Genomic DNA, 26379 nt, shown 5'->3' on the forward strand with positions numbered 1-26379 from the left:
TCCACATTGGTTTTGATGATTACAAACAAGTGTGTGTGCAACTAACGGTTTTATACCATGTGTGATGTGAAGGATCAAGACATAAGGCCGTTTGACCTCTAGCTCAAGAATATGGAGCCGTAGAAGAATTTAAAAGTATATTGAAGCTCAAGACCGAGTTGCATAGAGAAGTCAAGAAGAATGGAAATAAGCAAATGATCGAAGCCTCGAAGACTTTCTTGAAGATCTCTAGATTAGATTGTAATAGCACACACAAGCACGCACCACACTCATGCATGTACATGTTAGAAACACCCTAGGTGTAACCCAAGTGTTCGGTCTCATGTTCGTAATTGCTAGACAGTCAAAAACACAAAACATAGGCCATCCGGTACTTATCGGATTGAACCGGTGACTACCAGATAGGCTCTGTGAGTTAAAACTCATCATAAAAGGCCAACAGAGGCCATCCGGTAACTACCGGATCATTTTGGAAGTTCTTCTGGTTAGCCGGATCTATTCTGGATGTAAAGAACATCTCAGAGATGGCCAACAGAGGCCATCCGGTAACCATCGGATTGAATTGGTAACTACCAGATGCCTTCTGAACACCCCAACGGTTATATTTTTAAATTCCAACGGCTAGATTTGGGCAACAGTAACATGAGTACCGGATCCAATCGGTAACTAACGGATGAGGCATTTTCTTCTCGTTTGAGTTTATACTCCTTTCAAATTTAGGGATTCTGTTACCCAAATTAAGCCCAATCTTCACTCATATAAATACCCCACTGATGGCTTTATTAATTAACAATTAAGTGAACATTAGAAATCATAATCATAGTGCTATTCAGTGAGAAATGGTTCTTATAATATTAAGTTCATCTATTGAAGTCCAACTCACTTTTCAAGAACTTAAGTTGTGTGGAAGTCTCCATCATTATTCAATATCCAATGGGAAACTATCAAAAGGTGTTGTTTATTATTTGTCATTTCATATCATTGCACGCACCGCACGAGGTAACTCAAAATTCTATTCCACTTTTCTCTTTTACACATGTCTAGACTATACTTAGGCTAGTGTAGGATTCTCTTGTTCTAATAAGATTGTATATGTGCTTCTCTACCTGTAAAGGAGATTGTAAAGGTGTCTGTAAAAGATATTGTAGAGGTGTCTCTCTACCTGTAAAGAAGATTGTGTAAAAGGTTTTCTTCCCTACCTACTATACTGAAAGAGAGAACTAGTGGAATACTTTACAAGAGGATCTTGTAAGGAGTGGACTAGACTTAGGTTGAATCGAATCACTATAAATCTCAGTGTAGTGTGATTGTGGTATTTCCGCATTAGTTTTAATTCATAATCACATTTGGGAATCTGATTTATTCGAAAAGATTTTTAATTTCCCCTAGTATAACCTATACACCCCCCTCTAGGTTATTTCATGAATGTATTTGATGACTCAAGTTTTGTATAATGTCTAGACAGTTTTAGTTTGCTAAGAACATCACTTTGATCATGGACAACTTATTTTCAAAATGTCTAATGGTAGTATGTTATTCCCCTTTTGTAAGGTTTTAAATCTTTCATTGAGGATAGCGAACCATGTCATTTCTACTTGAATGAAAAGTTTTAAGTTATAAGGATGTGTGACTATATGATGACAAGAATAATGATTTGAGAATGTATGTATTTCCTATGAGATCCCAGTTGGACCTAGTGTCGTGGGCCCTGCCATCTCTGGAGGGAATGGGGTGACATTTTCTTTGTAATGGGCCACTTTAATGTGCCTATAATATGGTTATATGCTAAGCATACGGTATTAGTCAACAAATACCTTAATAAAGGGTTCTTTTCTTTTCTTTTTGCCTTAAGTTTTTTTTGTGGCCCTCACCACATCTAGCCAAATCATGGGAGAGGGGAAGGAGTCCAAATTAGGGAAGGAATGGTGATTGTGGTTAAGTAAAGAAAGGAAATCTCACGAAGAAGAAAACCTTGAACAACAGTCCAATCAAATACTAAGAAATAAATCGTGTAAAAGAAAAAGAGAGAGTTGAGGGAAAAAAAGGAAAAGAAAGAGAGAGAGAGAGAGAGAGTTGAGACCAAGATGGAGTAGGAGAATGAACAATCACAAGCTATAGAATAAGAGAAAGAGGATCGTGGGAGAGAAAGAAAGGAGATATAGAAATCTAAGAAGAAAAAGAGGATCACAAAGAGAAAGAGAGAAAGAAAAAAAGTTTAGGAGAACGAAGATCTGAGAACAAAAGAGAGTATTGAAGACTCATCCCCACCTTTTTCTTTGTTTCAAAAAACTTTTAATATGTGAATTCTTGGTTGTAATCTGAACTGCAGTTGGTGAAGGGAGGCTGCTGGACTTGCTTTTGATTGATCTTTCAACCTTTGTATGATCCATAACATCAAGTAAGTCAGTACTATTATAAATTTTTTATTCTTGAACTGATTTTTTATCACTAACTCATGCATAAAAAGATCAGATCACAACCCAAACCAGTGGTTGGTTTCCCCCCCAAAACTTTGGGTGTTAGTTTTGATTCTAACTTAGTAATTTAATGGTTCAGTTGGCCTTATGATTCAAATTATAGTTTATGAAATCAGATCTTCCTAATATTGACCTAATTTGTTTCAGGGTTAGAGTTTTCCTTGGGACCTAATATTGGTCGGATTTGGACAAGATTTGGGAGGGTGTTAATAATATCTAGTACGATATTTGATTGAGATTTTTAAACTATTATGATTTGTGGATTTGATTTAACTTCATAAACGTTCATATATCAAAATTGTGTTCTTAAATGGAGTCTTATTATGAGTGTTTTCAAAATCAATTTTCATTAAGTCTCTGGATTATTAAAAAACCATGGGGTTTTAATTTCAACATTTGAATATTAGATATATTTTAATTTTTCAACCAATTGGTTAGTCGGATTGAAATTGATTTCAGTCTTTCTATCTTTGGGATACCTGACCAAGATGGATCACTGATTTCTAAATTACTCACTCATCACTTGTTGGATCACTCCCATATTTTTAAATATTTTTATGCTATCTATCATCTTTTCTTTCTAAATTTTGACCTCCATCTGAGAGGGTTGATTTTTTGATTATTTTGTTGTCTTTTAACTTTTGAGAGAAAATGAGGTATGAATTGTGAGTTAGGAATTTAAGGGGGATGTATGAATTGTAGGTTATGACTGGTTTGAATACTCAAAACGCGAAAGGTTGAAGTAGGAGACATGTTGACAAAGGTAAGTAAGACTATGGTGGGATTACACCATAAATGCGTGGTATGATTGCGTGAAGCGATGACTAATATGTTTATATTGTTGAAATATGCCTGTGTATGCTTATTTGATTTTCCTTTTATATATAACATATGATTATTGTGGTAATTGCAATTTAAGTGAAACTAAATATTATGATGTGTATTAGGAAGGTGATTTTAGAATCTTTGCTTAAATATTGTATTAGTGTTTCACATGTGTAAGCAAAAGAATGAACTCGAAAAGATGATTTTGTTTAACAATGATTTTACAAAAATGTGATTTTGTGAAGTTAGAAAGAAAAAAAAGGTTTTAGATAAATGGACCGTGATTGCCACCCAAGAGGAAGTGATCCGTGGAGCCACAGAAATTAGAGATTTTGATACCCTTTATATGCAAGTGAGTGTCAGTGGTGTACAAGGTGATGAAAATATAACCTATAGGTGATTGATCAGTTTCCTCTCAGAGTATGGGTGGTGGCAGCCTGTTCCCTAGATACTGGCTAAAATGTCAAAGTGTGAAATAAAATATGAAAAAGATAGCTAAAAAAAGCTAGTAAAAGTCTTCCACTTTCGGGGAGAGCTCTCCACAATAGTGTTAGCATATCATTTTTATGGGAACTCAAATATGTTATTGCTAGGAAATTCAAGCTAATCGTTTTTTTATAATCCGAACAATCATCTATTGAAAGTCAACAACAATTATCCTACCACATATGGTTGAAGGCGGCAGTAGAAACAATTCAATACAATATCTCATCCAAAAATTTTAGAAATGAGAATCTAAGTAAACACATCACATAATCAAAGAGGGGAATGCATAGGTTACTTATAACATACTATTGGCGTGCTTCTCCAAGAAAAGGTAGCACTCGGATGTGATCATCAAAGCTTGCACCTTCTTCAATGGCTGAATTCCTAGGGTTGAAGATGAAAAAAAGTCTTCGATTTCTCACTTTGTATATAATGAGTAGTGCAATTAGGTTTTGACCAAAGCCCCTTCTTATATAAAAGGGAAATTTCATGTACACCCCTGATTTGAAACCTAATTCAATGTCACCCCCACGTTTTGAAAAAAATATCTACCCTACTCCTGACGAATAACGACATTAACTTGAAATTGGAAAAGATTGTTTTATAAAAAGATTGTTTTAACCCTATTATGTCCATCTATATGTGAACCATAGAAGACCACCAACTTTCCGTTGCCCTAATTGCCAACCTGCCTCTACCACATTCTCAGTGCACAAAATGCTCTCTCCGCTTGTCGAGTTTGGTGGGTTGATGAAGGGAGAGTTGCAAAATGCAAGAGAAGCCATTCCTTAGGCTATCCATCACTCCTCTTTGAACATTGGATTCATTAACCACTCACAATATGGATTTCTCATTAAGAAATCCATTCACATTAATCTCAAAGCTAAAGCCATTCACAACACAACAACAAAGCTTAGGCTTATCCCAACTAAATGGGGTCGGCTACATGGATCCGTAGGCATTTGAAAAAAAAAAAAATTTTGGGCATCCCACTCATGAACAATCAGAAACACGGATCCTAGCCCTCCAAACAGCCCTGTTATGTGCCATATTCATGTGAAGATTTAACTTTCGCATGCCTTTTCTAACTAACTCGTCAATGGTCATTTTTTGCTTGCCTGCCCTTTTAGCTCTGTACATTTGCATTTGGTCACTCCTCCGTACTGGGGCATCCAAGGGCCTCCTTTGGACATGACCAAACCATCGTAATCGACATTCTCTGAGCTTATCTTGAATTAGGGCAACTCCCAAATCCGATCTAACTTGTCATTTCTTATACTATCTCTCAGTGTTTTGCCGCACATCCATCTCAACATCCTCATCTCGGCCACACTCAATTTATCTATGTTACGCTTCTTGACTGCTCAACATTTTGCACCATATATCATAGCTGATCTTATGGCAGTCCTGTAGAATTTTCCCTTGAGCTTTAGAGGAATACGTCAATAGCATAACACTCCAGACATGCCTCTCCATTTCATCCACCCTACTTTAATTCTGTGGGAAACAGCATAATCAATCTCACTTTCTTTGTTTAACGTAGGGCCCAAATATCTAAAACAGTCACTTTGCGGTATCTCTCTCCCTTCATTTTTCACTTCCTCGCTATCCATCATCGATCGACTGAAGTTACATCTCATATATTTCGTCTTCATTTTACTTATCTTGAGACCTCTCGATTCCAAAGTATATCTCCATAGTTCCAACTTATCATTAATCTCTGACACTGTTTCACTAACCAGAAAAATATCATCTGCAAAAAGCATACACCACGAGACCTCTCCTTGAATATTCTTGGTTAAATCATCCATGACAAGTGTAAATAGGTAAGGGTTCAAAGCGGATCCTTGATGTAACCCGATATTAATTGAGAACTCAACATCTTGGCTTCCCACAGATCTCACACTAATCACCACATCTCCATACATGTCTTTAATCATATCCATGTAATTACTTGACACTTCTTTTTCCTCTAAAACTTGCCATATTAAATCTCTGGGAACCCTGTCATAGGCCTTTTCAAGGTCGATGAAGACCATATGGAGATCCTTCTTGTAAGTTATTTCCATAAGTCTCCTAAGAAGGTAGATTGCTTCTATAGTGTATCTTTAAGGCATGAAACCAAATTGGTTCATTGAGATATTAGTTTCTCTTATTAAGCAAACTTCTATTACCTTCTCCCATAGTTTTATCGTATGACTCAAGTTTTATGCCTCTGTAGTTCTTGTAACTCTGGATATTGCCTTTATTCTTGTAAATTGGGATAATAATGCTTCTGCTTCACTCATCAGGCATTTTTTCGAGTTCATAATTTTGTTAAACAACTTGGTTAACCAAACCACTCCATGTGCTCCTAAACTCTTCCACACTTCAATAGGGACCTAATCCGGACCTGGTGTCTTCCCTACTTTCATCTTCCTTAGGGCTTCTTTAACCTCGATCACTCCTATCTTGGGTACATATCTATGATTCCTATTGTGGAGCAAGCTACTCGAACCACTCCTATTGGTGTTGTCTCCATTAAGCAGGTTACAAAAATACTCATCTCATCTCATCTTGATGTCTTCATCATTCACAAAGCACTCTGCCAACCTCATTCTTAATACATCGAACCTGATCAAGATTCCTGCTCTTCCTTTCTCAAATTTTAGCTATCTTATAGATAGCCATTTCCCCTTCCTTGGTATTTAAATTATTTTAGAAATCATTATATTTTCTCGCCCTTGCTTTCCCTACAATCTTTTTTGCTTCGTTCCTGGTGGCCTTATATCTCTCTTTATCTTCAACTTCCTCGGTCCTTTGCCAAATTTTAAATTTATCTTTCTTATTCTTGATGGCAGCCTGGACCTCAACATCCCACCACCAAGTCTCTTTAGGGGCCAAATTAGTACACCTGGCCACCCCTAAAACCTCCTTAGCAATTTTCTTAATGCAATCTATCATTTCATTCCACATCGTGTTTGCATCTCCTTCACAATCCCACTTTTCATGCTTCACCACATTATCTTTAAGGAACCCCATTGACTCTTCTTTCAATCTCCATGACTTGACCTTAGGGCACACTTGGTTCCTTGTTTTATTCTTCAGTAAATGGAAGCATATGTCCAGGATCAACAATCTATGTTGAGAGGTTAAACTCTCCCCAGGTATGACCTTACAATCCTTACACGTCCATCTGTCAGGCCATCTAGTGAGGAATAAGTTTATTTAACTAAAATGCTGTCCACTTTTGTAAGTAATTAAGTGTTCTTCCCATTTAGCAAAAAGGGTGTTAGTGATGGATAGGTCATAGGCGGTTGCGAAGTCCAAAACTGAGGTTCCCCCCTCATTCCTCTCCCCAACTCCATAACCTCCATACACCTCTACATAATCTCTCCTATCCTTCCCAATGTGTCCACTCAGTTTGCCTCCCATAATAATCTTTTCATCCGGTCTAAAACTATGCATCAATTCATCCATGTGTTCCCACAATTGAAGCTTGCAGCTCTCATCCAATCCTGCTTGTGGAGGATAAGCACTAATAATGTTAACCACTTCTTTATCTAACATTAGCTTTAAGGATATGATCCAGTCCCCAACTCTTTTAACATCTACCATGTTATACTTCAAGTCTTTATCCCCCGTTATGCCAACTCCACCTCTTCCACTTTGGTCTCCCAAATACCAAAGTTTAAAGTCGTCCAGCATCTTAGCTTTCTTCCCTTTCCATCTATTCTCTTGGATATATGCAATGTTAATCCTTCTCCTCCTCATAACATCTATCAATTCCAAACTCTTGCCAGTCAGAGAACCAATGTTCCAGGGAGCAAATCGAATCCTCCTTATATTATTAACATTCTTAACACACTCTTGAACCTATTGCAAAGTAGATCGATACCGTGTGTCGTTTGCGTGGGATGCCCTGACAACATGGAAAACAGACATAGGACACAAAAGGTATAAAATGTAATAAAAAAAATATGTAGATCCAAGAGCATTCAATCTACAGCCATTCACATGAATAGTTATTTTTACTTCTTTTCATGTTTAATCAGATATCGTTTGCATTAATTAGATATCTCTATTCACTATCGCGGAGAGATTGGCAACAAAGAATGAGATCTTCTATAAATCGTAGCACCTGCAAAACGAAAAAAAAAAGGGGCAAAATGAAGGATATTTAAATCCATGCTATATTACAACACTTGCACAAATAAACCAAGAGATGTCTTTATAAGCAAGAAAATGGCTATTTATTGCTTTGCACTTGAGGAAAATGCGAAAATCCATCTCAGAATGGTTGGTTACTAGACTTAATAGGTTTCATTTGAGTTCTCTTGAGAGCAGGGCGAATGGATTTTTCATTATTTGAAATTTCTTCATCACTAAAGACTAAAATCGTTCCTATGAGATTTAGTCATCCAACCAAAACCAACTTTGAGACTCGTCGGAACAATCATAAGAAGTGATGATCTTCTCAATCGAGCCAAGACTAGAGAAATGATAACCTTAAATCATAGCCATGGATAGAAAGAAACGGGAGGAGAAAAGTGATCTAAATAAAATCGATAACGACAAAGAAGCTTTAACTGGTTTTCATCATTTATTTTGGGTTTTACAATGAAAATAAAAAGGTAAGTTTGCCTTTTTTCAAGGGTAGTTTGGCCATTGAGTAAATATTAACCTCCTAATGTCACTATTTAATGATTTTCAACTAGCTGAATTAACTTATGTGTAAATTCATTATAAAAGCGGGAGACGTACATGATATTTTTTCAAAACAAGGGGATGACACCGAATTAAGTTTTAAATTAGGGGTGGTACATGAAATTTTCCTTACATAAAGAAGACTTAATTACGATAATACAATTTAATGGTCTAAATCATGACAAGTAGTGTAATTCTAAAGAATATCAATGATTTATATTTAATTGAACTTTATGACTATACTACAAAATGCGTAAACTGTAAAGCCTCAGTGGTAGATATTTAATTGAACTTTAGGATGATACTATACTATAGTAAGCACCTCTTAGTTATGAAAAAATAGACTAAAAAAAATTCATGTTCCTATCAATAATTCAGAAGCGAATTATTCAGAAATCTCACTGGACAAGTGTTCAACACATGTGCTTGTATTTATATTTCTATCAAATCCCTATTGGGCTCTACCAAGAAAAAATATCAAATCCCCATTTGGGAAATATACAATATGGCAATCCTATAATAAAGTGTCAACTCTATCCATAGTAGAGAAGACGTAACAATATAAATGGGCGATTGCACAAAACAAAACATTTATAATAAACATACAATAAAATGTAATTAATTATTATATTCTAATTAAATTGAGTTTGATGGACACAAATCTAAATGTTATAATATCCAACAATGACTCCCTAACAGTTAAGATGCTTGTTTACTACTAAAAAAAAAAAAACCTAGGACACTACGTAGTGACGGGCAAAAAAAAAAAAACCTAGGACACTTACAAAAATTTAAATATAATTTACATCTCCCTCCCCTGTGTTTTTCTTATATTACATGCCCCACCCTCGTGTTTTAAAAAATTACACCAACCTCCCCTATCAGTTGACACATATTACAAATAAGCTGACTCCGTCAACTTTTGGCCGTTTAGTTTTCAATTTTTTTATAATACCCATATTACCCCTCATGTAGTGTAAATTACCCTTTTACCCTCCTGTGATACATCTTTAACTAAACTAAGAAAGAGTATATCGATTTGGAACACTCCCCTGCTATCTCCTTCTCCTAGGCGAACAACAATTGGGAAACGACAAGCGGCGAGTGGAGTTCAATCTTTCTATAACGAGCGATGAACAACTACTATCTACGCATGGAATAGATCAACCTGCACATTCCATAAGCTAATCCTTCATACTAACGGTGAACTAGAGTCTTCCACTGGTGTCGATTGCTTCATACCTTTGGTAACTATGCCTGGCAAACGGCGATGGCGACAGATTTCCTTGTTTGCAGGTCTATTCTCCCAATCATTATGCAATAAATCTCATCATTTGCAAATGTCCGTTGTTTCATATATTCTCTATTGGTTACACATGTACTATGTTTTGTTGTTCTTGATTGCTGCGTGTCCTTGTTTTGATTTTTTCTTAGATTGACAGAGTATGGAAAACAATTGGTTGAGTAGCATAGCCATTTTTCCAAAACCATTCTTTATTTTTGGGTTTGGGTAAATAACAGTTTCTGAACTAGAGAATAAATAAGTTGATTTTCTAGAATGAGTCCTATCAGTTAGTTATTTGTGTGATGTGGTATGTAGTAACCAATGAGCACAACCTACTGGTTGGAAGCCATTGTTACAATGAAATGTCCATTGTTTCATCTGAACTGTCATGAGGCATTTTCTAGTTAAGTTCCTAGGGATGGACTAGTGTTGGCCCTTGTAAGCTCTTAGGGATGGCTGAACCTGTCAAATGGTAAAACCAATGGTAACCATTTCCTTGTTGGGCAAGAGGCTTTACAGAATAAGAGAAGCTTGACACAGTCATATAATTACTCTTGTTTTCAATATATTTTACCTAGGAATGTTTTCATGGTTATGTTGGTTGTATTGCTTACTCTATTTGCATTTTACTCTTTGTCTCTGTCCAGCAATGACTATTGTGATTGGCTTAGAGTTTAACTGGGGTGGGAAAGTGTTCATAAAATATATTGTGCCAGATAGGTATGCATACTTGGAAATGGTTTCTAACATCTACAATTTAGTCCTGAAGCATATTCCCGAAGAACAAAATGTTAGTTTCAAGATCAAACATGTCTTCGATAATGGATTTGTTCATGAGGTTGAAAATTATTATACCATGTATTAGTTTGGTATGGACGTATTCAAATTATATGTGTATGATCTTCAAGTTAGCAATGGATAGATGGATAAGTATTGGGTGAATGGTTACCCTAATGACATTATCTACAAAAAAGGCCTTAATGAGTGTGATTTCATAGTTGGTGGTATGATATAGACAGGATAGGATAGTGTTGGGATTCGTAGGGAAAAGCAAACCATTAGAAGGGCTGATGGTGCATGCAAAGCTATCACTGGTGCTACAAGCAGTGGTAGTGGTTCTATTGGGTCTGCTAATGCTATTGCAAATGTCATTGATAATGAGAAAGCTTCTGCTAATACTACTACAATTCCTGTGAGAATAGTACTGACTCGATAAGGGAATCTGAGGTGTTGAAGGCGATTAGTAACAAGGTTGCTAATTCTGAAGAATCACTCCATAGTTCTCACTCACTAAGTTCTAATGAAGATTGGGGTCAAGAAAGTGGAGATAATGTGGATAACGAAAAGTGTTAGGGATGAAACTCAGTCTGATGGAGCTGATATTGAGAAGAAGTATAAGAGAATCAGTGATGATAGCCAAGGTGCTATATGAGTCGGATTATGGAGATGAAGTTGTTGGTGTTGTTGGTGATGCTAATAAAAGAGAGTTTGTAGAAGATGCTACATTTAAAGATGTCAACCATTTCAGGGCACATCTACGGGATTTTGTGATAAGGAAGGTTTTCAAATTGTGAGACCAAAAAATGAGAAAGCAAGAGCAATCGCTATATGTAAGGAAAATGGTTGTACATGGAGAGTACATGCATCACCAATAAAGGATGTGGTCACACATATATGATTAAGACCTTCAATCTCGTGTTGCTGACCCCCTATAGGGGATGTTCCCATAATGGTCTTTCTATACTACTGTACTTCTTCTTTTATCCCTAAGTTTCTTCTTTAACCGTTCCTTTATGCTTCTTTACTTTTTCTTATTCTATCCATGTAGCCGACCCCATTCAGTTGGTATAAGATTATGATTGTTGTTGTTGTTGTATTCAATCCAAAGCATTCATGTATTAGAGACATAGACAATAGGAGTGCTACATCGAAGTGGATAATTGAGAAGCTTGCACCTCAACTAAAATCTAATCCATACTTAACTGTGAAGGCAATGACTACATACTTGAGGACAAATTACAGGATCAACATTCCTTACATGAAGATGCGGAAGGCATGTAAATTGGCCATTGAGATGAATGTTGGCAAATATAATCTGTCTTATGCTAGAATACCTAATTATGGTGATTTGGTTTTAGAGAATATGCCTAGCAATACTTTAAAATTGTAGTATGATGTGAAAAAACAAATGACAGAGAATCCTAAGTTCTCGAGGATGTTTATTACTTTTTAAACCATACATAGAAGGTTTCTCTAAAGGGTGTAGACCATTTATTGGTTTTGATGGCTGTCACCTAAAAGGTAAATATGGTGGAGTGCTATTGGCAGCCGTCTATTGATAGAAACAATGCTTTGTACCTAGTTGCTTATGGTGTTACTGAAGTTGAATGTAAATAAAGCTAGACTTTTTTTCTTGAATACTTACATGATGCTCTTGGAAGTAGCAGTGAAGACTTGTCTTTGAAATTTATGCTAGACAAGAAGAAGGTATTTAAACCACCTTGTATTTGTTACCCTTTCCAACTTATTGGTTTTTAGGTAGTGGGATTTATTACTCATCATACTGCAACTTTGTTGTAGACAATAAATATTTGGGTATTTTATTAAAATGACATTTTTGGTCAGCTGCAAGAGCATACACTACCATCCAGTTTGAAAGGGAAATGATGGCTATCAAGAAATTAATACGGAAGCATATGAGTGGTTAGCTAAAGAACCCCCAAGTTATGATCTAGGTATGCATTTGACATTGGGCCAAGAGTGACTATATTACAAACAACACAACTGAATCTTTCAACTAGTGGATATCAGCTTTAACAGACAAGCCCATATTGATTGTGATTGACCAAATACAGATTCAACTAATGGATAGATTGTATAAACTAAATGACGATGGTCTTAGTTATGTGTATGGGGATCCCGTCACACCTGTGGTCAATAAAAAACTAGACAAGATTCAACAAAAGTCTAGGGATTGCATAGTTCATTCATCAAGTCTGGTTGCATTTAAGGTGTCAGATTTTCATCAAAATAGATTTGTGGTGCATTTGATAGACCGAACATGTGGATGTCATGCATGAGAGTCTACAAGATTGCCATGTGTACATGTAGGGATAGTTATTTCACATATGTGATTGAAGATTGAGAATTATTGTAATGACTTTTACAGTGTGAAGAAATATATGGATACAAACAAGGAGATGATCCAACCGCTTCCAAATTTGACTGATTTGAGTTTTACTCATAGTACGAGTATGCTACAGCCACTAGACCTTAAAAGAAGGCCAGGTAGACCTCACAAAAGCAGAAAAAGAGAATTTGATGAGCCTTCTATTAGTGAGTTCAAGTTGAGATCATTAAGCGTAAGATGTGACATATGTTGAAAGACAAGCCACAACAAGAGGACATGCAAGGGTGATGATGATACAAGGAAACATATACCAACTAGTAAGGCAATTTGTGCATAGGTATGACTAATTCCCTTGAGTTGATATTGCTTATTTTTTTCTACTAGTAATACATATGTTCTCTATTGACTTGTGTAGAGAAAGAAAAGGGATAATCATCAAGGGGATGATATCTGCAACTCGCAAAGAATGACGAGGTCATAGTCATCTATTTTGAGCAAACAAGATACTGTACAATAGAGAACCATAGCACATTTGTCCGCCAAGTACATGAGGAGAAAAACGACAAAGGCAAAAGCAGTTGCAGAAGCTAATAAGAAATGAAGGACTGGTTTGAAGGACCAGATTTGAGGACTTAAAAACAATGAAGTGTCTTATGTTAGATTGTGGGTGATTTTGGTATTAAATTAATGAGTGTGGGATTTGAAACCATTGGAACTATGTTAATTTTGTGTGAGATTTGAAACAATTGGAACTATGTTAATTTTGTGTAGGATTGAAACAATGATATCTATATGTTAATATTTTGTGGGATTTGAAATATTGATATTAGGCTATTTACAGGTTTATTAAATGCTCATATATTAGTAGAAATACTATCAAAGTTTTTTGGTGAAATGAATAGATAGTACTCAGAAGAAGCTTCCATTTAAATAGAACTCGTTAATTACAACAACCTCACAATGCTACAACTTTCAGATATAACCTACATTGCAGTGGCTTTTTGTCATTTATTAACTAATAACAATAAATAAAGACCCACAAGAACACAAAGTACAATCTTAATAATTCCACAAGACTTCTCAAATTACTTCACTCTTTTTTTTAAAGCATGCATCTCTTCCTTCTTTTGTTGATTTTCTTGATTTCTTTCACCAACAACTGTCTGTGAATTGCTTGGATGATGAGGATTGCCACCAATAATTGGCAGTAGGCTTGAGGAATTTATAGGTTCACACCATGCGAAAAATCCATGACCATTTGAAAAATCTAGGCAGCAATAGTATAACTTGTTCGGATTCATCCTTGACTCTGATGTATGTATTAATGCCCCTTTTGATTATGACATTTACATCGGGTGTTGATATACTTCAATGTACCTTGACTACTGTCATTAACACTTAATGTTGACATAGTCTATCTATAAATTAAACATACAAACCTATAAGTTTGAAGAATAAAAAATATAGAAAAAATAGAAAAAATAAATAAGGGACAAGTTACAATTGAAGTGTTAATCTGTACAAATAGACCAAAACAAGACTAACAATAGGTTGCCATGTTATAATGTTGACGCTATACATTTGATAGAATTCCTGCATCATACAGATTTGACCAAACCTTTATCATCACATAATCCATATATTTAAGAGAACAACAGTTAATGTAATTTAAAGAGGCATCTAGTTTTTTGGTTATTTTGTTGGGTCGTGCATCATAAAGGATCTAGCTTAATGTGTTGGTTGAAATTAGTAATATGAGAATGCTACCAGCGATTCCAGTTCTTCTATGAAAACAAACAACTTTTTCTTTGACAATTTTACTCTTTCAACTCACTTCTACCACACCAAACAAATGTTTGTTTCACTCTTTCAACTTTTCCTTGGCTGAGTTATGATACAACCTGAAAACAAATCATGCTTTCTTTATGAAGGAGCAAAACACAAGACAATAGAACAAAAATAGCATAGGTTTGCAGAAAAATCAAACCCCCAAATATGTTTTAAGAAACACCCAAAGCTTGTCACTGCAACCGTCGACCACTTCGTCTTCGTCACCGTCACCATCGACCTCTCCATCGTCGTTGCCTGCAATCGTCGCCATCGTCTTCGCCTAGAGTTGCTCCCTATTGTCGGTGATGGTGAGTGAAATCCTCAAACCCCCAAATCTGTTTCAAGGTTAGAGGTAAAATGTTATGAGGGTAGAGGCAAGGGTAAAATCGAAAAATATTTGTGGTTAAAGGCAAAAGGGAAAACTCATATTTTAACACCTAAAACTAACAGCCCACTAACAGTGTCAAGTGTCAACTGGCAGGGTAGATTGGTGTAATTTTTGAAAACACGGGGGTGGAGGATGTAATATAAGCAAAACACAGGAGAGGGGATGTAAATTACTCAAGAAATAAATAGTAGGAGATAAAGATAAATAATACACTATCTTATCACTTAGTTGAGGAAGAGCACGTTTTCAAGGCAGCAATGCACTTGTGGTGCTTGAGGTAATTGTTCTCATTTTCTATGAGGTGAATTAATTTTTGTTATTTTACCAAAAAAAAAATAATTTTTATTAAATACCCTCTACCCATGTGAGACTTGATCCATAATTTTAACGAGATTAAGGTCATTAAACTTTGTTTTAAAAAAAATGTTACTAAAATAAAAAAAAAAAAAGGTGAGGGGTGAGAAGCGCCCCTGGGGGTGGGAGGAAAGGAAAATAATCCTCCATTTTTCTCATCCCTGTTTTTCCTTGTTTTGTTATATGTAGAACACGACACGTGGATAACTTTAAGATCAATGCACCGGATATAATAATCCTCACCCAATCTTGATCGTTGATCTTAAAGTTATTCACGTGTCGTGTTCTGCAGATAGCAAAACAAGGAAAAATAGGGATGAGAAAAACAGAGGATTTTGATCCGGGGAAATGTACTTATCACGACGCACTATTATTTCAGGACGAAGAAAACGGATAAAGTGTCGTCGACTGTCAAAAACTAGCTAACGGCACTCTCTCTATCAGTACCTGCACACGAGAGCAAGAAATGTTAGTTAACCCTATCTTCAATGCCAGGCCTACTCCTCATCCTCCTCCTCCTCCTCCTCCATTTCTCCACTCCATACGAAGCAGAAGTCTTCTCCCTCCATTTTGCGCCGGTTTTCGCCGTTCAGGAAAACTTCAGTTTTGTTCATTCACTTCAGTTCCGTCAAGAAACACAAAGAGATATCGGGTTAAAGCATTGAAGAAACCAAATGATTCAGGTGCAACAGATGAAGTTACCAATAGAACACAGCGTATTCCGCAGCCGTTCTCCGTCAAGATTCCTGTTGGTGACAGACATGTAAGTTGCAATCGGTACTTCGAGTTTCCATTCAAATCGACGTTATTTCTTTCAGTTTGATTTTCTTTTTTCTAATGGGTTTTTGTTTGGCTGTTTCGAATGAATTTTGACCACTTTTTGAGTTAAAGAGGAAGTTTGCAACTATTTATCATTCAAAAAGTAATTCAGGAATTCCTCTCTAATTTTCCTGTTTTAAAACAAAGCATTCTGTTTATATATATATATATATATATATTTTTTTTTTCGTCTAAGGTTTATGTTACTTATTGTTTTGAGATATGGTTGTGTTTCTGTTTTGATGCTTCTAAAAATATTTATTGGATGTAAGTATAAAGAGCAGAACTTGGGATGGTGAGTGCTTACCTGTCTCATTGCACATTAAGCCATGGATCCCTAACAACATCAGTGGGTAGAATAACTGTCCATTATGAGTTGACACCCAGTGTTTTATTGTTCTCAGACAAAATATTAGTTTCAAATTTTCCTCCCTATGTACATTTTTTAATTTAACAGCTCGAAAAGTATCCGATTATGCCCAAATATAATTCCAAAAGGTTTCTGAAGTACTGATTCAGGCTTAGTAGGCCTTGGCAGAACTTTTTTTTGTGAAACCAGAATCATTTTTGACTCGAACTGTGCAGTTTGGAGGGTCTCCCTTAGAATCTTGATTTTCAGTGTGCAGTTTCTTAATTTCTTCTGGAGTTCTCTTATCATTTGAGTATCAATTTATAATCGGGTTTTGATTGTGGCGATAAGTGTCATTTTGATTCAGTTGAGGTAATAAATTTAGGGGGCATTCCTGGTGCATTAAAGGCGGAAGTCAATGCAGCACAGCTGCCTTGTGGCTGTTAGGATAGGACTCAGATATAGTGGGCATGTTGTCATGGTTAATTTTGAACTTTCAGACCATCCTGATTTCTCCATATGGCAATACATTGATTTCAAATTGTCTAAGAAAGTCAAATATGCATTGTTTGAAGAACAAGGACTTTTGAAAAGCAAGGGTAAAACCCAATACATGGTGGATGATATGGTTGATGTGAGCCACCAAGTTTGGCAAAATGACTGATCCAAGGTATTCCTTATATTTTCCATGGTTGGAATGTTGAATCATTTGCTAACATGGCAGTTATGCTGAATGTGCTGGAAATCCTTCTGCGCTTGTATATTAAGTGAAACTTTCTTCATCAATTTAGGTGGCCAGTTTCTGATGAGTTATTCTAATCACGTAAGGATTAGGATTAGAAAACCTCATGTAACTCCGATTAGAAAACCTCATGTAACTCTAAAATCCTAGGGGGTATATGAAACAAAACCAACTGTTGAGATTTAATTAAACAGAGAAAATAACAGGGAAGGAGAATAAACCCTTAAAGTTTGAACCAGAACCAACAATCGGATTTGAGCATAATGAGAGATTACTAAAATAGTAAATTGCTGGAAAATTGGAATCAAATTGAGGAACATCAGTGTAACAATAACTAGAAGGTAGAATGGCAAGAGAAACCAAAATAGAAAGTTAGTGAATGGATTTAGTAACTAGAACCAAAATAGAAACCAGGAAGAATTAGAAAGTAGAGCAAACACAATAGCAAGTGTTGTGCAAAATGGTAACTAAAAGGAATACTAGAAACAAGGCAAAGAATGGTATTGGCACAAGATTCAAACTATGAAAGAATATTGTTATCAATGACAGGAATCGATGTGGAAAAGAGAAGTAGAAGAAGATATAAGATGGAACTTAGAAGATGAATGATATGAACTAGGCTGCCCACCTAGAACTTGGCTAGTATCTTACTAGTCCAACTTGGCATCCCACCAAGGGCTTCACTGCGTCTCACAGCAAAAGAATTCTGAATCTCACAGAAATAAGCAAGCATAAGCTTAACAAATTTTTTAAATTGTAGGTAGCCGGTATGATACTCTTTATTTATAACTTAATGGGAACATGCAAAATAGGAATCCCTAATGTATGATAGGAAGAATCCCTTACAACTGAAGTTTTTTTCAAAATAGAAACTATTCTAGTTAATTACAAGATAAAAACTAACTAGTTAATCCTGTATAGGACTTAAACCCTAATATTTGGGCTTATAGAATTGTCCCATTACAATAGTAAACCAGAAAATATTAAGCTCATAGCCCATGGCCCATATAACCTGTTGGACACTCAAAAATTAAATATATTAGTCCATTCTTGGTCCAGTTTGATGCCTAGTTTGCTGCTGGCCTTCTTCTTCTATTGAACTGCATCAGTTTCTGGCACCAACAGTGCTGGAAGCCATTCTGGCATCTCGGTTATATCTGCCGCTTGGCAGTTTGGTTCAAACTAAGGGGACATATTTACCATCGTCATCTGATCATTTGTAAAATTTTAGTCGAATCCCACATTTCCATGTGTTAATATAATGCTCTCAAAATTGTTTGAATTAGTCGATTCTTAATAAAGAACTTGGACCATTGAACAAATGAGGCTACGAGCCTACTACCCTATACACAGTGGGTTATGTGGCCGAGATGAGCTGCTGAATTTGACATGTTGTGCAGTAAGGCAACAGGAATACACACCAAATGAGGCCAAAATAGTTAGTCTAATATAGAGAAGTAAACAATAGTATGTACAGCAGTAGATTTGGTGAACCCACAAGCATGGTTCTAAATCCAAAATTTATGTCTAAATTTCCGAAACCTGGTCGAAACTAGGTATTTTTCTTGGTTATTTCTAGAAATTTGGGTCGAAATTTCCGAAACTTTGTCATCTTGGGGTGGGTCGAAAAATTGAAACTTGTGAAATTTCGATTGAATTTTCCAAGATTTAGAACTATGGCCACAAGTGAAGGCAAGCTGCAAAAGAAACTGGAGATGAATCAGTCTGAAACTTTAGAATGTGACCCAAGGTTTTGGGGCTGCAAAAGTCCAGCAACTATGTTGATACTTTTCGATATAACAATTCCTTCATCTGGCTGGGAGGAGTACATGTTTATAAAGCCCATTTATAGAAATACCCCTGAACAGTAGTGAAATATATATTCTTTTAGTTACCCAAAAAAAAGCTCAAAGATTTATAAACTGGGTATTTCCCTCTAATAAATCCATTGTATTATGAGTTATCATGCTTGGGATTGTAGGCTATAATAAGTTAATGAAATAAACATCTAATGTAAAATACAGGCTATAGAGAGAAGCTCAAATGTATTTATGGATATTCCTTTAGCTCCTGCATCATGTGGCTATCCTGAGGTCTCAGTCTATCCAATGGGTCATAATGACTAAATCATTCCCTCGAGTTACAAAACTAGCTGCCGTGCCTGAAAGCATTCTGTTACCTTCAGAGCCGAAACTTTTTTACATTAATTTATGGAATTATCATAGCTGCTTGTGATCCTCTTCTACCTCCAACTTTGACTCATCTAAATTTTCTTTGATAACCTTTTGATTTATTTGTGAGTTTCCACGGTGGTAGGAACACATTATATTGATATGTGCTATCCACCATTTATATCATGGGACTAACAAAAAATATGCATATCAACTCTGTGAATTTTTTTGTTATACATTATCTCAGATCTTGAGCCGACTCCATTAAGTTGGGATAAGGCTGAGTTTGTTGTTGTTGTTGTTTGTATTTCAGATCTTGGTTGAGACTGGTCTTATAGGAAGACAAGCTAGTGGGGCTGTTACCGTGACAGATGGGGAAACTGTAAGTTTTTTTCCCCACTCTTGAGAACATAGTGATATCTGTTTTTCCTCTTTTGATGATGACTTTTAATTTTTTGCTGACTTGTTTGGATCCATTACTTTTCTTTGTTATATTGTGTTGCAACTTGATATTTGGAAATTGAGTTCCACATACATCTGCATATATCTTTTGATGCGTGTATATGAAGGGCGCAGCATGGACGCTAGGAATTTTTATTTGTCACAGATTCATGCTATGATATGGTATGTCTGTCATGCCAAAATCATCTTGTGATTCATTTAATGTGAATTTTTAAGTTCAGCTATTCATAGCAGTTGGGAGACTGTTCATGAAATTGGTTTTGATTGGACATGTGGGGTGGAGACTGCCTTTAGCACATCTCAGCTTTCACTTCATTTTTAGGAACTTCAGGCAGTAAAGCTTTAGTAGCCTGCACCATGCTGTCTCTGGGAAATGGTGGTTATGATTTATGAAATTATGGCACAGAGTTGTTTGTCTTTTTTTTTTTTTGGGGGGTGGGGTTGTTGGCAGACTAGATGACTTCTGGCCACTGACTGGGTAAAGATATCTTTCTTTACCATGTTTGGTGGGGCATTGCAATATTGGTTTGAGAATTAAGGATAGTTTGCTGAGTCACTATTTATGGAAGTCTTGACCCTTCAGGTTTATTTTAGTAAAATCTAAATCACAGTGCTTTTGTTAGGTAGTGTTTAAAGCAAACACATGGAACAGTACATGAGATAATTAATTTATTGCCTTTTTGTTGGTAATTGGAAACTTCACATTAGGACATATAGTTTGCTCCATCATGATATTTCAAAGCCAGTTCATAATAAGTTATTGATTTTTGTCCATTTATCATAATTGTTGGAACCTTTGAATAGAGGATTAGAGGAAAGGTATTTCCATTTTCCTTTTGCACAAATATACAATTTGACTGTAGCCTAAAAGAAATGAGTAAAGCCATTCAATTGACATGTGTGATTTGCTTGTTTGCAATAAAAGTAGTGGTAGCTGCAATAGCAGAGGTCATTACTGCTGGCCATAATAAATCAAATGTACCACTATTAATATTAATATTAAGGCAAGCACATACAAACAACAGCTGGTAGTCCAGTACCTTTGCTATGATCAGGAAATCAGATCAAAATCTGAACCACTTGAGACACGAGTAGTCAATAAGTAATGAGTATTCAACACTGGAACCAGAAAAGGAAGACCACTGCTTCACGATTAAAATTACTTACGATGATGCAAGACCAGTGCTGACAAAAGTGTCCGTTTTTTATTTAATGCAACCGTTGCCTCTGAAAGAGGTCTAAAGTAGAAAGTTCAAAGGTTAAGGGGATATCATGTTACTGACTTATGTGTGTTCGGCAAGTATTATGAAGATGTGTCACCTTTTCCATTTGTCATAAAGTGAATGGAAGGGTGTGGAGTTACTTCTTTAGAAGTTTGAAGTGCAATGGTTGCCTACTTGTCTCCATCTTATTTATAATAAAAATGAGCAGATGACATAATCTTTCACCCTGGTTAAGGATTTTTGTTGGAATATGTGTCCACGATAGGGGGAGTGTCCCCATTGTGGAATGAGTCATAGTCTAAGTGAGTTGGGGTTTGTCCCAACCTTTCCAAGTTAGACTAGGTTGCATTATGTCTTTGATTGTTAGTAGGAGTTAGTTTCCTATTCAGATTACAATTGTATTTTTAAGTTTATAAATAAAGGCAACAACCCACAATAATAGATCTCAAGGGTCTGAGTCTATCATGGGCGGGTTTAGCAACTTCTCCATCGTCTCTCTCCTTTCTTCTTCTTTGATTCTGGTTCTCAAACGTCTATAATTAATGTTAGATAAGCCGAAATTAGCTCATTGAAATTTTGCATCTTGTAGGGGGGCTTCAGCCATCGGGTGCATGGTTGCTTCATAAATTGGGTAGACAGATTAGACATTATTAGTTTTACAAACGCTGATTGGACAAGGTCACCCTCAGGTGGAAATTGCTAGTGGTAATTTAGTTACCTAGGGGAGTGGGAAGCTCAATGTAGTATTGTGGTGTAGTGGAGAAGCTGAATACCTTATGTCTTGTATATTTTTCTGAGCCTAGTCCATCCTGTCAATTTGTCCTGCTTTAATATTCTGTATTTACATGTATAATTAACATTGTTTTGTACTGCCCCAAGATTTACAAGAGTTGTTTCAGAATGTCACGAGCAGAATTTGGTTCTTTGTTTTTTCTGTAGATGTAGAGGATGCATTTTGTAGGGGTTTGGTTTTCTTTCCCTTCCTTGGATTTTGGCTTTTCTTGAGTCAATTGTGTGGTGCTATAATTCTTTTTCCATTTTCCTTGTGAACATATTTGGTTGCTGACCAACAGAAAAAATCTAGGTTCTAGCTAAAATGCAATATGGAGAGAAAATGGTGATTATTTTTACCTAATGCTGGATGATACACTTCATCCCCCCCCCCCCCCCCCCCCCCCAAATGTTTGGTTGGATTATATATATATATATAGAGAGAGAGAGAAAAGCAAATGTCTTGATTGATATGGAGGATATTGGTGCTGGATGTTTATGTTGTAAATTTAGTGGGAGTCATTCAAATCTTATAGAATTATCTCCATTTTCTACCATGTATTGTAACTTATTCAATGTGTGTTCCCTTCGTGGAGTCATAAAAAAAGAAAAAGAAAAGGAGAAGAAAGAAAAAAAAAAAAGAAAAGAAAAAGAGAGTGAGAGTGGAAAAGAACATGTTATCTAGATATGAAATATTGTAAATTGTTATAGTATATCATTTATTTAGTGTTGCCACTATAACCTTGCTGTGGTTTGTTTTTTCATTTTTTATTTGAAATCAATGTCTAATCTCTAAAGTTTGATGACTAAGTGGAAATTTTTACTCACGAGGGAAAACCAATTTTGTTGCTGCTTCTTGTAGATTGTCTACACATCTGTTTGCTTCGCTGATGTCCCAAGTGAGCCTTCTGACTTTTTTCCTCTCTCAGTAAATTATCAAGAGCGTTTTTCTGCAGCGGGCCGGACTAGGTATAGTTTTACGGATATTTTCTCCATTTAGTGAAATACTGGGACTTCTTCTTAGTCCCTTTGATTGTTCATTATTTCAGTGGAGGTTATTACAAGAGAGAAGGGAGAGCTAAAGATCACGAGGTACTACAATTTATCCTTCTGTTTTGACAAACATCATTGATGTGGAACTAGCAATGGATTTGGTATTCCTTAGTTTGTTTTTGGTCAGTTGGGGATTACTATTTTGGTCTGTTTGAACATTGCAAGATTAATCCGGTTGGGTCCAGAAGACCCAACTTGGATGGCTGTCGCCTCACTTAAGCACTTAGAAGCCAAATACTAAAAACAGTGGCAATTTGCTAATTAAATGGAAAGGCACAAGTGTAATAAATCGAGACTTGGAACATAATGGCAAACTTGTAATTCCTTGGATTTTGGAAGACTAGCTTGGGAGAACAAAGTGCAAAGGATGTCTAACATAAGGCTAAAGGGTATTCTTGGAAGGGGACGAAAGATAAGGGTATCTTGTAAATAGGAAGAAAAGAAGGGGTAGTAATTAGGGTTGGCAAAACTATAAATAATGGGATTCAACCTATCTAAAGAACCAACTCTTATGCATGGTTATGAGGGGGGTAATCCTGGAGCTGGAATGACCAACATTTAATGGCATAGTGTATATAATTTGGAATAAGAAAAAGAATACCACAAAAGACGAAAGAAAGGGACAAAGAATTAAAGAGACAAGGACAAAAGATACCTTAAGCCCAAGCGATAAACAAGACAAAAAGGGGAATTAATTTGTGAAGATGGGAGTCTTCTTCAACCTCACAACTCCTACTGTAAGAATGCTCTAACGACTCCAGTATCAGCAATCAAGGGGGAGATTCCTCCCTGAAGTCAGATCTGGACGGTGGGTTTAGTTTTTGATCCTAGTTGCAGGTATCGGCTCACAACAGGGATGGCTTTAAGCTCAAACGATCAAAGTTGAGCAGTCAGAGAAGTTCTCTTTGGCCTGCTGTGTGTGAAGTTGTTGGGAAATCAAACCAGGAAATAAAGAAAGGGAAGCAGTAATGGCAGATCCTTGGGAAAGGGGAGAGTGTCCAGAAATAGAGATTGGGAGAGACAACCAGAGAAGGAGGAGAGAGAAAGAGATTGGCTGGAAGAAGGGAGGGGGGATTTTGCTGGGAAGAGGGAGAGAATGAGAGAGCGGGGGGGGGGGGGAGAGAGAGAGATCGACAGCGGGGAAGAGGTCACATGACCAATGTTCCAACTCAATTTAATTAATCAATTATCATCTCCATAAAAGTTGTGTTACATGATTTTTATACTAAACTGAAATTAAAGTCTAAGACTGAAATATAAACAAAATCTCCCAAAAACCTAGACTAATAAAATTAGAAACAAAGCAAGACTCAAATTGGTAACTCCCTACTTGTTCAGCAACTACCCAAAAATAAAAGATTACAAATGTTCACCCCACACCCAACACACCCCCCCCCAAAAAAAAAAAAAAAAAAAAAAAAATCCTAATAGCTTTGATCCCAAATCGGAAACTTTGATTCCAAATTGGATACGGTTCTTGGTCCGGGCTCTCGAACGGGTTCCTGTCAATCCATCGAAGCGCTTCTGCATCAAAGATACCGTTACTATTTTTGGTAAATAATATTTTATTATTTTTGCAGTACAGTAAATTTGATTTAATATATATAAGTCAGATGTTACTCTTTTTAGTGAATATCTATTGCTCCTATTTTTTTTTTTTTTTGATTCATATGGAATTTTATTTGAGAATTGTTGTTGAGTCTAATTATTACTCATGGTTATTGTAGGGTTTAGTTGGCTATTTATAAATGTTACCTTTTTTTTCAATATGTAATTTATAAATGCTGGTTTCTTGATGTACTTTGCAAGCTTTTGGAATATTGAATGAAATTTGGGTTGTTCTTTTGGGAGCTTGGAGCTGCAAATATTGAAACCCTTGGGTGGTGTCCACTTTTTGCTTCTATTTTCTCAGTTCCTCAGTTTTAGACTTTGCGACAGCCTGTGACCTACCTATTGTGAACACCTTCGCTAAGAGAGAAAAACATTTGATCACCAACAAAACTGGGCAATAGTCCAGCCAAATCGACTTCTTCCTTAATCGAAGGTCCGACAGATTGCTCTGTAAGGATTGTAAGGTTATACCTGGTGTCTGGAGAGAGCTTAGCATCTCAACATAAACTGTTGATCCTGGATATGTACCACAATGTATCGAAGCGTAAGTGAGGGAAACCTTTCTGCTTTAGGGTAAGATGGCGGAGATTGAAAGGAGAGCCATTGAGGTCCTTTACCGATAAAGTGGTGAAGCAGGGAAAGTGGAATTTTGAAGGGAATACCAAGTTGCCAACATGATGTGGACTGAAATGACGGATTGCATAAGAAAAGTGGCTAAAGAGGTTTTAGGGGTGTCAAATGGTACTTGGCTAGCCCCTAGAGAGATTTGGTGGTGGGATGAGGGAGTGCAAGCAACCCTTAAGATCAAGAAAGACAATTTTAAGAGTTGGCAAAGGACTAAGGAGGCTGAAGATCAAGAGAGATATATGGTTGCCAGAATTGAGGCAAGAAAGATTGTGGAGAAAGCACGGGTGAAGAAATATGAGGAATTTTACAACAACCTAAACACTAAGGAAGGGAAAAAGATATTTACAAGATAGCTAAAATTCTAGACAGGAAGAGCAGAGATTTTGATAATGTTTGATGTATTAAGTGTGATGATGGTAGAATACTTGTAAATGATGACGACATTAACAGGAGATGGGTTGATTATTTTTGCACCTTACTAAATGGAGACAATACATGGAGGAATAATGAGAGTATACATCACAACAACACACATCATAGATATGTTCGTAAGATAGTAGTGACTGAGGTTAAAGATGTCATGAATAAGATAAAAGTAGGTAAGACACCAGGCTTAGATGAGTTATCAATCGAAGTGTGGAATGTTTTGGGAGTGTGGGGTTGCCTGGCTTACCGAGTTGTTTAACAATATTATAAACATGAGAAAGATGCCAAACAAATGGAGGAGAAAATTGTAGTTCCAGACTACTTCCAGTCTACAAAAATAAATGCGATATACAGATCTGCAATAACTATAGAGGCATGAAACTTATTTCATACCATGAAATTATGGGAGAAGATCATCGAAGTTCATATAAGAAGAGAATCTAGGGTCTCAAGGAACCAATTTGGTTTTATGAAATTATGCAATACCTTCTACAAATGCTCATGGAAAAATCTAGAACCTATAAGAAGGATCTCCATATGGTCTTCATCGACCTAGAGAGAAGGCCTATGATAGAGTCCCTAGAGACCTAATCTAGTTTGTATATGGAAATAATTAAAGACAAGTATGAGGGCGTGGTGTTCACTAGTATGAGATCTGTGGTAG

The 26379-nt window shown here is 36.3% G+C and overlaps 1 protein-coding gene across 1 annotated transcript in view; it reads left to right on the forward strand.

Moving 5' to 3' along the window:
• Window positions 1-15842: 15842 nt before the first annotated feature.
• Window positions 15843-26379, forward strand: part of LOC122093014 (polyribonucleotide nucleotidyltransferase 1, chloroplastic) — an 80786-nt gene continuing 70249 nt past the window's right edge. The window contains exons 1-4 of the mRNA XM_042663287.1: window positions 15843-16224; window positions 19856-19924; window positions 22861-22967; window positions 23048-23090. Of these exons, the coding sequence (XP_042519221.1) occupies window positions 15928-16224; window positions 19856-19924; window positions 22861-22967; window positions 23048-23090 (516 nt within the window). The 5' untranslated portion in view covers window positions 15843-15927. The remainder of the gene's footprint in view (window positions 16225-19855; window positions 19925-22860; window positions 22968-23047; window positions 23091-26379) is intronic.

The sequence above is a fragment of the Macadamia integrifolia genome, chromosome 11 (genome assembly GCF_013358625.1).
Source record: "Macadamia integrifolia cultivar HAES 741 chromosome 11, SCU_Mint_v3, whole genome shotgun sequence".
Lineage (NCBI taxonomy): Eukaryota > Viridiplantae > Streptophyta > Magnoliopsida > Proteales > Proteaceae > Macadamia > Macadamia integrifolia.